Here is a 13,737-nt window from a genome sequence, read left to right on the forward strand (position 1 = left end):
ACCGCGGAGGAGGCGCCGCCTCGGCAGCCCGAGGGAGGACCTCGGCTGCGGCTCCTTGCCTTTGGCGAGCAGCGTGGGGGCCTGCGGGAGACCGCGGAAGGGTGGGTGGGAGCCCACGGCTCTCGGCCCTCCTGGGGGCGAAGAGAGGCCACGCACTTACTTGTTCCTGGCGCTGGGCCGTGCGGGGTGCCCAGGCTGCGGGCTGGCGTGGCACAGCCCCGCGCCACCCAGGGCCAGCAGTGCCAGCGCCCAGCGCCAGGGCGCGCGGGGCCGGGGCCGGGGCCGGGGCCATGTCGGCGGCCACATTCTGCGCGCGGCGGGCGCGCTTCGCCGGCCGGATCCGGAGCGCGGGGTCGGACTAGAGCCGGGAGGCTTCGGGCGGCCGGGGCGCGGCCGGAGAAGGTAGGAGGCTCAGGCGCTGCGCGGCGCCCTTACCCGCGCAGCGCGGCCGCCCCCTCCGGCTTCTCGCTCCCACTTCTCCTTTCCACCCCGTGCGCCCGCGCTTCTCCTCGGTCCCTCAATGACGCACAGGTCCCCCCGGGTGCCGCCCTCTTTATTTCACTTCCCTCTCCGGAACGTGACTCTCCCTCCGCCGCGTCTGTCTCCCGTCCTCTTGCTTCCCGGCAGGGGGTTTGGGGTGAAAGGTCTATAGGGTTTGGGAGAAGGGTCTCTGTTACAGAATTTCCAATTACTCATTCCTTTGGTCTCTTCCCAGAAGCCGGGCGACTCCGCCTCCCACCTTCCAGCGGGCGCGGCCGGCCCCTCGGGAAGGGCCGCCGTCGGCGACCCCGGCGGGGCTCACGTCGTGCTCGGTGCCGGCTTCCCAGGGCTAACGAGGGACATCTTTATCAGTCCTTCGTTTGACTCGACTCGGATTTCCTCCTCTGGCAAGACGCGGCTACTCCTCCGCACTTGAACTTCGAAGACTTTAGGGGGAATGAACGCGGATCCTCTTTTTCTTACGCATCCATTAAACAAGTTTCCAAGTCAACGTGCCAGGCAGCCGGGGATGAGGAAAGAGCCCCACCGCCGCCGAGCAGCTTCCTGAAGGACAGTATCAGACTCTAATGTACTCCACTAATTTCCAAAAGGTAGTCCCCAAAAGCCAAGTAGTCCTACAGCCTCTGCTTCTGAGGTCCCATTCTGAACTTTAAAAAATTATTATTAAAGACATTTACTCCACAATAATCACCTTTTCTTCAAAACAGTTCAGACACTGCTAGACATTGTCTTTCACGTGCTTGCATATTTTCTGCCTTTTTTTTTTTTTTTGCAGTTTCCTGGTTTTTTTTTAAATAAAAGATTATATAATGAACATTTCCATAGGTCTTAAATATTTCTTTACATATACAATTTCAGTTCAGTTCAGTCGCTCAGTCGTGTCCCACTCTTTGCGAGTCCATGAATCGCAGCACGCCAGGCCTTCCTGTCCATCACCAACTCCTGGAATTTACCCAAACTCATGTCCATCGAGTCGGTGATGCCATCCAGCCATCCATCCTCTGTTGTCCCCTTCTCCTCCTGCCCCCAATCCCTCCCAACATCAGAGTCTTTTCCAATGAGTCAACTCTTTGCATGAGGTGCCGAAGTATTCAGCTTCAGCATCAGTCCTTCCAGTGAATACCCAGGACATAGACAGTTTAGTCACTGTATAATATTCCATTTTATTTCTGTTTTTTGAGTTACACCAATCGCTACCAGGGCTTCCCAGGTGTCTTGGTTGGTAAACAATCCTCCTGCAATGCATGAGAGGCAGGCAGATCCGCTTTGATCCCCGGGTCAGGAAGGTCTCCTGGAGGAGGGCATGGCAATCCACTCCAGTACTCTTGCCTGGAGAATCTCATGGACAGAGGAGCCTGGCAGGCTACAGTCCATGGGGTCAAAAAAGAGTTGGACATGACTGAGTAACTGAGCATGCACGCTTGCTCGCAATCTCTACAAATTTCTTTTGGAAGGAAGCAACTTCGCAGAAGAATTGGCCATGAACTGTGATGGGAATCATAAAACTTTGTTCCTTACGGTAACTCAGTGAAGCCAGGGGGTCCATTTTATTTCTGATATGTTTTGATGGTATTATTGGGCCTTTTGATTTGCAAATAGGAGAAAGAAAACTCCCTAAGTAGAAGCTTTACAAGAGCCAAGCAGAAAAATATACCATGTAAGGACGGTCTGTCCCTGAACTCTGTAAATGGAAGATCATGCAAATAACGAACTGTTATCATCCGAGGCTTCAAAAGAGCCACCCCGAGGGGAAAATAACAGAATGGGATGAAAGGCTGCCTTGCGTAACTCAATCTCTAATTTCTGTGGGGCTTCTCTCTTTCCCATCCTCACACCATTTTTGTCCATAAAGTGTCACAGGGACGAAGCACCACACAGAAATAAAAGAGAGGGACAGAAGAGGGGGAAAATGGAGGAAACACACAATTTGTATATGTCTACATCTGACAGCTATCAAACCACAACTTCTCTTCAATACCCGTAATTCTTAAGCTTGGCAATGAGTCAGACCGATCATCACATCCAACTGTTTCATTGACTCAAAGTTATGCCAGGAAGCTGTCTTTTAGCACAAAAGTCAGAGGACCAACTTCTCATTGAGGTGACCACTACACTATATTTAATCAGTTACAAATGGCACTTATCAGTAAATAAATGTTATTCTGAGCATCTGTTACATTGCAAGGCCCCATGCAAAAGTCATGAGGAGTCACGGGTAAGCCAAGATAGATGTGGGCTCTGTGTTAACAGAACGTCCAGCCCTTCCTGTGCAATGAAAGATGTGATGTTTCTGATGTGCATCAGATAAGTGAGACAATATGTGTCCCACGTGTCTTCCTAGACACATCCCTACAGGCACCCAGTGTGGGGCTGCTCTGGGAAGAAAGAAGGCTTGAGGTCAAGATCCCAAAAGATCCTTTTCCTTTTCCGTCTCCAGTTAGAGGAAGGGACCCTTCAGACTCAGGAAATAGAGACAGCCTTCCAGAAGAAGCAAGGCAGAGGAGGCTTCCTGGGGACAGAGAGCTGAAGCACCTCAAGAAACAGTCTTGGGACTTTCCTGCTGGACCAGTGGTTAAGAATGTGCCTTGCAATGCAGGGGACACCGGTTTGATCCCTGGTCAGGGAACTAAGATCCCACATGGTGAGGAGTAACTAAGCCAGTGCACTGTAACTAGAGAATCTGTGTCCACAAAGAAATATTCCACACGATGCATTTAGTTGGTGCTGCGACTAAGACCCGATGAAGCCAAATAAATAAATATTTTTTTAAAAGAATAGAAAACAGTCTAGGGGCTTCCCTGGTGGTCCAGTAGCTAAGACTCCACACTCCCAGGGGGCCCAGGTTTGATCTCTGGTCAGGAACTAGATCCAGCACGCTATAACTAAGAGCTCACATGCAACAAAGATGGAAGATCCCCTGTGTCTCAACTAAGACCCAAACAGAGAAAGAAAGAGAGAGAGAGGAAAAAAAAGAAAGAAAGAGAGAGAGAGAAAAGAAAGAAAGAAAGGGTCTAAGTGGGCAGATCACTTGGTCCCAGCCATGAGCAGTAAAGTGAACATGATTAGCAGAATGCTGCAAGTGTGAATTCTTTCTAAGCCGCCAACTTCCTCAAATAAGCACTGGAAAACTGTCAGTTTCCTATTACAAGCTGAAGTAATTTATTCTGCTTTTAAAGCAAAAGTGCCCATAGTGATTCACATTCTTGATTGTCAGTGACTTACTGAACCAAACTTGAGTCCGCTCGCCCAAGGAGCAGCAAAGCCAATCTACTGATACTGGCTTGTGGCGAAGAAAAGTGTTAGTTGTTCAGTCATATCCTACTCTTTTGCAACCCCACTGACTGTAGCCCGCCAGGCTCCTCTGTCCATGGAATTCTCCAGGCAAGAGGACTGGAATGGGTTGCCCTTTCCTTTCTCCAGGGGATCTTCCCGACCCAGGGATCAAACCTGGGTCTCCTGCATTGCAGGCAGATTCTTTACCATCTGAGCCACAAACGTATACTGCATTTAGTGCAGGGTCAAGCAATGAGAACAGGCACCTGAACTCCTCTTTGGCTCTCAGGCAAGGGTTTTAAAAGCAATGTTTGGGATGAGAGTTACAGGATGTGTGCTCAGTTCGTGGACTTTCTTCTGGTTGGGTGGTGGTGACATAACAGGGTGAGGCATCAGGAATGTCAGTCTTCTGGTTCCAAGCAGACTGGGGTCTACGTGCTTATGGTCAGCACCCTCCACCTGGGTGTGCGTATGGGGGTCTTACAGTTTCTACAGAACAACTCAAAGATACCTTGTGTACATCCCTTGAGGAGGAACTTTGGACCCAGTTTTATCACTCAACCATTGTCTAAGCTATCACTACTTTTCTCGCTTGATGGCTTTGCCTTTGTTTCTGAGTTCCCTCACTTCTCTAATTAGTAACTGCTCAAGTCTGCTCTTGGAACTCAGGCAAGGCCTACGAGACTGAAGCCTTTTTCTATACAAAGAAGAAACGGGGAACACAGAGGGGCTTTTGTACCTGGGAAGGCATCACAGGATCCTGCTAGTTTCAAGCCCCACTTTTCTTGATATGCCTCAATCCTGGGGGAAACAGGGGTTGGACCAGAAAGGGAATGAGGTTGTGGATAGAGAGGATAATCATAAACTTAGCAGGGGAGCTTGGTTTTAGGACTCAGTCTCATTAACTAAAGCAAAATGCAAAGTAGAGCTATGTCATAAAACCCATCCCTTCACTACTGCTCTTGGTAAAAGAAGAGCTCACCAGGCTGTGGACTTGGGAGCATCCCTAGCAACCCAGACTCCCCCTTCAGCTGCCTGGAGGAGGATAGTGGGCGATCGTTATAGAGGCAGCAGGTGGGTTCATGGCCCCCACCCCACCATCAGTCATCTAGGCACAAAACACTTGATCAAGATGAATTGATTGCCATCTAGGATGTGGTTAAGAGTCATACGACTTAGCCTGGGTGTCCCAACCTACTTGTTCCTCATCTTTGTTTTCTAGAACTCAAATTTCTCCCCTGATTTCTCGCTGTTTTATTTTCAGTGTCTTAATTTCTTTGTGCTGTTTACTAATGATGAAAAAAGAAAGTCCCTGAGGATTAGATATCGTGAATAAATTTTGATTGCAAAGCATTTCTGACATAACACACCAAAGAAAATGTCTTGCACATTCTTGAGTTAGTGACAAAATGCCCTTCATCTTTTTCTGTTTGCTTGTTTTTTTTTTTTAATGCAGTTTGGTAAAGAAGGAGAGACTGAAATGTTTCCGAGAAAAATTAACTGGCTGCACCACCTGACTTGATCTCTGTTTTGGAATAGCAAAGTTTAGTTGATACACTTTTGTGTAACTCCATTCGACAGAAAGGAGAAGAGGGCAGCAAAGGATGAGGTGGTTAGATAGCATCACCGCCTCAATGGACATGAATTTGAGCAGACTCCAGGAGATAGTGGAGGACAGGGCAGCTTGGTGTGCTGTGGTTCATGGGGTTTGCAAAGAGTCAGACACAACTTAGTGAGTGAACAACAACCACCACCATTTGACAAGGCACCATCTCAATGAAGTCAGTGAGTCCCCAGACCTCAAAATCTACAAACAAGAGCTACTTCCTACCTTGTCAAAGATTTTGCTCAGGACTTCTCTGGTGGTCCAGTGGCTAAGACTCCCAAGTTCCCAATGCAGGGAGCCTGGGTTCAATTCCCGGTCCAAGAACTAGATCTCATGTGCCGTGACTAAAGATCCTGAATTCTGCAACGAGCCAAATAAATACAAATACTAAAAAAAATAAAGGTTTGCTCAAATACACTAAAACAGAAGAAAGAACAATTGCTCTCTTTACTTTTTTCTAACTACATATTTGCAAATATCCCATTAGATATACAGAGCTAAATATTCAAAACCTCTGTCTTCTGAACCCAAGACTGATATAATTTATCGATTGATTCAAAAGCACTGTGAAAGATTATGGCCATTATTTTAATCATCTGTCATTGGTCAGGTCACATGTATGCCTTCATACACATTAAGCTATCCCCTGAGAACTTCAAAACTGAAAAGTTGAAATCCTGCCTGAAGCCACACATGAGAGAATAATGTTTAGGAGTTCATGCAATGGACTTAGCACAGTGTTCAAAATTGGGTACCCTCACCTCCTGAGCAGAGTGATGAGGACAAATCGAAAGCCTCCCCAGCCTCCGATTGGTCCTCTGGAAATGGGATTTTTTTCACGTGGCTGTTGGGAGGATGTGCTGTGTTACCACATGTAAATCGCTGAGCAAAGTGTCTGGCACATGGTGAATGGAGGAGAGTTATTCACAATTGTTATTGTTACTCACCACTTCATTACTGCAACAAATTTGCAGTCAGGTCCAAGAGCTTTGTCTTGCTTTTATTGTGTCCACTGATGTAGAAAGCTGACCATCTACTGCAGTTCTTCTTTTCAAATAAGAAAGATAAAGAAATATATATCAAGAGTGCATGTACACAACTCAGAATGACTCTAAATATGATCGTCAGGAAAGGATATGGGGCTCGTGACTTCTAGCTCAGTTTTCTTTCTACCACTTCCCAGGAGAAAGCATATACCTCAGTTGGCTGTTTAGGAGATTTCTTTCTCTTCATTGCAAAGGAATGTATTTTAGGGCAATTCAATGAAATCTTTGGGAGGATTAATAACCTTATAAAAATCAACTCAGATCATTAGGCAATGCAATAATAAACTTCTTCTTATTCCTCAGAAAGATTAAGTAGTAACTAATTCCATATCCTTTAATTTTTTTCAGATGTTTCTTAGATATAAAAATGCTTCCTACAGCTAACTGTGGGCCATACACTACACTTGAGAACTCAGTGCTGTCACACTGATGGTGTGGTTTTGAACACATTTTTTTCTTCATAAGAAATAAACGACAAAAATAGACTCTTAGAATTTTGTTTCCAAGAGAATTATAATAGCTTAGGCAATAATGCCTTCATATATATGAGCCACATCAAGCTATATTGTCGAGTTCATCATTTATTTATGGAATGAGAGTTGATTGTTCTGGAATCAACAGAATGTTTAAAATAGGCAGAATGGGTTTGAGGCCTGTATAATAAATTGTTAAATTTTAGGACAATCTTGGTCCATACTCATGAGAATGGTATTCATAAGAAAATTAACTCTTTCTGGTATTTTAGATTGGGCCATTCTAAACCATGTTTCAAGTATTTAAATATAGTCAACTTTCATTTGGTGTAGTATGTTCTGTTAAGCTACTGCAAACACTGAATTTGTGAATTGTGAACAACTGCTGGTAGAGGAAATACAGGACTAGGAAGCCTCTGGTCACAATGCGTTTGTCAACCAGTCAATACATAACCTTGTTTTCTGTGTGTTTCTGTTTAAAGACACCTTGTTCAATATATATTATAGATTCATTAACAGTGATCTTTAAGTCAACACCAGTGTAACTCGTGCCTAAACAAAGCTTATCTCACACACATATTTTCTCCATAAGGCATTTCACAGCTGCCTTGCGCTAAGGAACACAAGGCAACACTTCATGTACTTGGGGACCATTTTAAACAACAAAATTACCAACAAAAAGCACAAAAATACAAAACACATGGCATTCAATTTCCCATGAAAAGGACACTTCTTTTCATACTTTTAGTATGAGACATAAAACAAGAAGGCAGAGCATTATCTTGTTGGACCTCAGCTGGAAACGTGCACAGTTGGGCAAGTTAATTTTTTTGACACTCTGCTCAAGTCCACCAATGATCAGAAAGTGCTACAAGTGTTGCTTTCAGAGTTACAAATAAATTTGGTGAAGAGCCAACTTCATAAATATAGAATCTGTAAATAATGAAGACTGTATTTCAACTTAAGTCTGGGAACAGTAAGGAAATACTACATTGGGGAATGGTAAAGGAAAGTTCTTGGAATTTTGTGGCCATCAAAAAATCTGTTGCGGACTTCTCTGGAGGTGCACTGGATAAGAATTCGCCTGCCAATGCAGGGGACGTGGGTTCAATCCCTGGTCTGGGAAGATTCCACATGCCTTGGGGCAATGAAGCCTGTGCACCACAATTACTGAGCCTCTGCTCTAGAACCTGGGAGCCCCAACGAAAGAAGCCACCGCAGTGAGAAGCCCCCATACAGCAACCAGAGAGTAGCCTCTGCTTGCTGCCACTAGACAAAGCCCACACACAGCAATGAAGACCCAGCACAACCAAAAACAAATAAAGAATTTAAAAAATTTGTTTCATCAGTAACCATATTGAGGAAGCTCTGCATATGGAACCCTGCCAGGCATCATGTGAGCCAGAGAAAAAGAGATTTAGTTCTTTATCATCTTAACTGGCTGGAAAGCAAAACACACATGTATGAAATGAGTCCACACGTACAAAGTAAATAGAACATAGCACAGTAAAGACACCGTGTATGAGGTGATGATGAAGAAATAGAGCTTGGGACAGTCAGAAAAGTTTGGTGTTAATTTGGAAAGACCGTGGAGAAGTATGGGTTTGAGTTGCTTTATTTTTCGTTTTGCTTTAATCAGCCATATTGAAATGAATGTGATTTGTAAGAGAGGAAGGAGCAATTAATGTGGCCTTGCACATGGCATGTGTTTAATCAATAAAGGCAAGGGCAGCTGGCAGAGTAGCCGGGCCAAAGTATGCGGCCTTAGAAGTAGCCAGGAGGTTGCAGGAACACGGATGGATCTAGAGATGATCATACTATGTAAGTCAGACAAAGAAAGACAAATATGACATCACATTCCACATCCTTATACGTGGAATCTAAAAAAATAATACAAGTGAACTTACTTACAAAACAGAAATAGACTCACAGATGTAGAAAATAAACTTAACGGTTACCAAAGCGGAAAGGTGTGGGAGGGATAAATTGGGAGTTTGAGATTAACAGATACACTACTTTATATATACAATAAATACACAAGGACCTACTGTAAGCACAAGGAATTGTAGTCAACATCTTGTAATAACTTATAATGGAAATGAATCTGAAAAAATATATATTTTATATATATATATATAACTAAATTACTTTGCTGTGCACCCAAAACATTGTAAATCAACTATATTTCAATTTTTAAAATTAAACTTAAAAAAAAGTAGCCAGGAGTTAGGTGAGGTAGGGAGGCTGGTTGGGATTGAGGGGTAATGAACATGAGGAAAGAGTGTAGGACATGTCACTGTTAAAAAGTATAATATAGGCCTGTGCAAAAACAAAACAAAAAACAGAAAAAACCCTCGATGACCAGATGTCCTGATTTGCCCAAGTCAGTCCCAGGTTACTCCTGCTGTGGATCAGTTAACACTGTTAATTATTTTTAGTGTCTCCTTTCATCTTCAAAAGTGCCCGGGTTTGGACAATAAATTATATGGTCACTCTAAGGATACAAAATGAACTGAAAACCACAACTCTGTTTAGCATAAACAAAGTGTTTATAAAAGCTAAAGAAAACACTAATAAATATCAATGCAAATAACAAAATCAGAAAATAGGAACAAAGCGAACTGCTGTCCTAACTTTACTCAGGGCAAGTTTCTGTTATTGGCTCATGCATTTTGGTAACTTTTTGAAGTTGATATTATAATTGAGAAGGCTGACTAGGCTCTGGAGACTTGGTTTGTTTAGTTGGTTGCTGATGAAGCTGGATATCTGCATGATATCCTTGGCTCTGTCTTCTCAGACGTAATCACTTTAGAACTCATCCCTGAGAGCGAAGGAAGAAAAACAGTGCCGTGGCGACATTCTGCTTTAAGCGCTCCGGCCACAGCTCCTTTAAATGGAGCAGACTAGGAGGGTCCTTCTCAAGAGCAGCTCACAATCTGAACCCACTGACATCTCTGAACACCTACTGGTTACAGAGACTAAAACAACGTAAATAAGTCGTGAGCAGATAGAAGTTGCTAATGTCTTACGACTAACGGAAAATACAAGGTGAGACCAGAGTTTCACGTTCAGAGAATGCTGAGGGGCCGAGGAGGAAAATGCCTTCGTTCTCTACAACATCCTCACATGTTTTCCTCCAGCTTTTCAAAAATATAAAAACTAAATAGTTCATTCCCTGAGCATTCTGAGGCTATGCTTTCTAAAGTGCTGTCTGGGGGCAAAGTGTGGTGCCAGGTTTCCTGGGAGAAATAGGAAGTGTTAGTCTGTCAGAAGTGTCTGACTCTTCGTCACGGGTTCCTCTGCCCGTGGAGTTCTCCAGGTGAGAACACTGGAGTTGGGTAGCCGTTCCCTTCTCCAGGGGATCTTCCCAACCCAGGGATCAAACCTGTGTCTTCTGCATTAAAGGCAGATTCTGGGATTAGTCTCCCAGAATAATCCCAGAAATAGGAAGGACACTAGAAAAAAGGCACCAGGACTCAGTTCCAATGGGTTTCAACCCTTTAAGAATCTTTACTTTCTCACTGGGGATTCCAACTTCACAAAGGTTTTTAAAACATAAATCCCTGTTGATCGTGGTTTTCTAATGCAATTTTATCAAAGCATGGCATTTTTTTCAAAAAATGCATAAAATATGATCAGCTCACTGAATGCAGGCGCTTACATAACCAGCACTCAGATCACAAAGCAAAACATGACCAGCCCCACTCAGGGCCCCTCACGGTCCTTGCAATCATTAACCCTTCCTTTCCAAAAGACACAGCAACTCTGACCTCCAACGCCATCGCTTAAACATTTGTTGAAGAAAAACTATTGATTTGTTTTATTTTGTTGGTAGTAGCTAGCACAGTGCCTGGCACAGAATACTTGGTGAATAACATTGGTTGAATGAGTGACAGAAAGCAGACAGGTGTCTAACTTTTATGACTGTGGATCAAATTAACATACATAATATATTGGAGCAAGGGGCATTAAACTTGAGTGAGAACTGGCATAATCTGGGGATGCTAACTTAGAATCAAGTTGAAAACTCAAACTTTGAACAGAAGCGTATGCTTTGGTTTAACCGTTTAACAAATATAAACAATGTGAAAACATCCTATCCCCTCTAAGTTTTCCTTGGGCCTTAGCCAACTCTGCTTACACCTCATCCACTGTAACTGGGGAGACCAACCTCCAGAGATCTTGTTTCTCTTTCTCACTTGTAAATGGACCCATGTAGCCAAGAATTTTTTCAACCCTTCTCCACCCCACTCCAAGGCCCCGTCTGTCAGAAAACAAAATAAGAGTCACACTCTCCCTCAGCTAAAGCATGTGATCTCTGGCCGGAGTGCCTCCTGCCCTAATGAATGACGTAATGAGGGGCCAAATAAGGTTTCAGAGGCATTGATATGTCGCCTCAGAATTACAGTTCTTCTTCACTGTACTGTTACAAAACTGGAACGAAGAACCTAGCCCTGCCAAAGCACAGCTTCGTCAGAGGCATCTGTCAACCATAGAGATAACAAATAAAAGGAAAATCCATTTTGAGCTTTAAACTGCTGTTCCTAAATGATTCCAAGGAAAACACAAATAAATTATGTCTTTAGAAGGACAGATCCACTAAGAAAAACCTCCCAAAGGTGGGGTTTTAAGTATTTCTTTAAAATATTTCCAACATTGAAAGGGAACAAGTCTGGAAATGGAAAGTACTTTGTTTAGAGGGTGATTCAGTCCAATGTGCGACTCCCTCCAGATATGTCATGCTTTATCACAGATGAACCTTCAAAGGCTGAGGTACAGAGATAAAGGCCAGACTGGAGAAACACACAAATCCACCAGAGCCATTTCGTCCAAATTAAAACTAGTCTTCAAAAACAGGAGCATGAAATCCAGAAACAAATCTCATTTGCCTAAGGAGGGAAAGCAGGTCTTTTTACCTTTTTTTTTCTAGTTACTTTGGAGGCCCTCAAGCAAATATCATCTCTACATAAACTGTTCTCTGTGTGGAATTTTCTCTATGCCTGGAGAACTTCAGCTTCACCTACAAGACCCTGACAGTCCTCGTTCATTCTCTGAAGCTTTCCAGGAGCTGGACTCTCTCACATGTTGCAATATATAACTGATAAGGAACGGATAGAGGAATTGATTTAACAAATCAACAAGTCAACAAGAAAGAGACAAACAATCCAATAGAAAAATGAGCAATCTGCCCTTCACAAAAGAGGAAACTCAAACGGTCAATAAAAAAACATGTTCAGCCTCATTAATAAATCATGGACGTACAGAGCAATATCTAAGTAATTAATGAATAGCTAATGCAAACTGATACCGCTACCACTACGCATTACCAGACTGACAAAAATCTAAAAGTCTGACAGCACCAAGTGCTACTGTGAACACAGAGAAACCCTACCTCACTGCTGATGGGGGTGTAAACTGGTACAAGTGCTTTGGAAAACAGTTCTGCACTACTTTTACAGTTGCACAGTCACATACCCTAAAACCCATCAACTGCACCCCTAGATGCATAATCTAGAGTTGGATGATAAACTTGGGGTTGCCAAGGGGAGAGCCTCATCATTCTCTTCGTTTCAACAAGCCCAGACTCAGCAGTAAGCCCAATGCCATAGTGATGGTTCTATCTCTGTGCACAATGACTGCTGTTCTTCTCAGTGAATTAAAATGGTTTCACAGAGTTGTGATTAGAAATAAAGCAACATGCTTAGCAGTTTCTAGGAATTTGTCTGTTTCATCTAGGTTATCCAACTTTTTTGGCATACAGTTGTTCATAGCACTCTCTTATAATCCTTTATATTTCTCTAGAATCATTTGTAAAGTCCCCATTTTCATTTCAGACTTTAGTAATTTGTATCTTTCTCCCATAGTCCACTGAGCTAAAGATTGTCAATTTTGTTGATCTTTTATTATTTAATTTAAATTTATTGTTTTAATTAGAGGCTAATTACTTTATAATATTGTATTGGTTTTGCCATACATCAACATGAATCCGCCACGGGTGTACACGTGTTCCCAATCCTGAACCCCCCTCCCACCTCCCTCCCCATACCATCCCTCTGGGTCATCCCAGTGCACCAGCCCCAAGCTTCCTGTATCCTGCGTTGAACCTGGACTGGGTTGATATTGTACATGTTTTTATACATGTATATATATACACATGTATACATATATATATGTATATATACATATATATACATGTATATATACATACAATATATACATATATATATTGTACATGATATTATACATGTTTCAATGCCATTCTCCCAAATCAGCCCCCTCTCCCTCTCCCCCAGAGTCCAAAAGACTGTTCTATACATCTGTGTCTCTTTTGCTGTCTCGCATACAGGATTATCGTTACCATCTTTCTAAATTCCATATATATGCGTTAGTATACTGTATTTGTGGTTTTCTTTCTGGCTTACTTGACTCTGTATAATAGGATCCAGTTTCATCCACCTCATTAGAACTGATTCAAATGTATTCTTTTTAATGGCTGAGTAATACTCCGTTGTGTATAGGTACCACAGCTTTCTTATCCATTCATCTGCTGATGGACATCTAGGTTGCTTCCATGTCCTGGCTATAATAATAAACAGTGCTGCGATGAACATTGGGGTACACGTGTCTCTTTCCCTTCTGGTTTCCTCAGTGTGTATGCACAGCAGTGGGATTGCTGGGTCGCATGGCAGTTCTACTTCCAGTTTTTTAAGGAATCTCCACACTGTTCTCCATAGTGGCTGTACTAGTTTGCATTCCCACCAACAGTGTAAGAGGGTTCCCTTTTCTCCACACCCTCTCCAGCATTTATTGCTTGTAGACTTTTGGATTGCAGCCATTC

General features: G+C 43.3%; 1 protein-coding gene across 2 annotated transcripts in view; it reads right to left on the bottom strand.

Moving 5' to 3' along the window:
* EMILIN2 (elastin microfibril interfacer 2) overlaps nucleotides 1-1,240 on the bottom strand; it is a 60,819-nt gene extending 59,579 nt beyond the window's left edge. For both annotated transcript variants that reach the window (XM_010832725.1, XM_010832724.1), the window contains exon 1: nucleotides 161-1,240. In XM_010832725.1, the coding sequence (XP_010831027.1) occupies nucleotides 161-306 (146 nt within the window). In that variant the 5' untranslated portion in view covers nucleotides 307-1,240. The remainder of the gene's footprint in view (nucleotides 1-160) is intronic.
* Between the last annotated feature and the right edge of the window lie 12,497 nt (nucleotides 1,241-13,737).

Source organism: Bison bison, unplaced genomic scaffold (genome assembly GCF_000754665.1).
Source record: "Bison bison bison isolate TAMUID 2011002044 unplaced genomic scaffold, Bison_UMD1.0 scf7180017862158, whole genome shotgun sequence".
In the NCBI taxonomy this organism is placed as follows: Eukaryota; Metazoa; Chordata; class Mammalia; order Artiodactyla; family Bovidae; genus Bison; species Bison bison.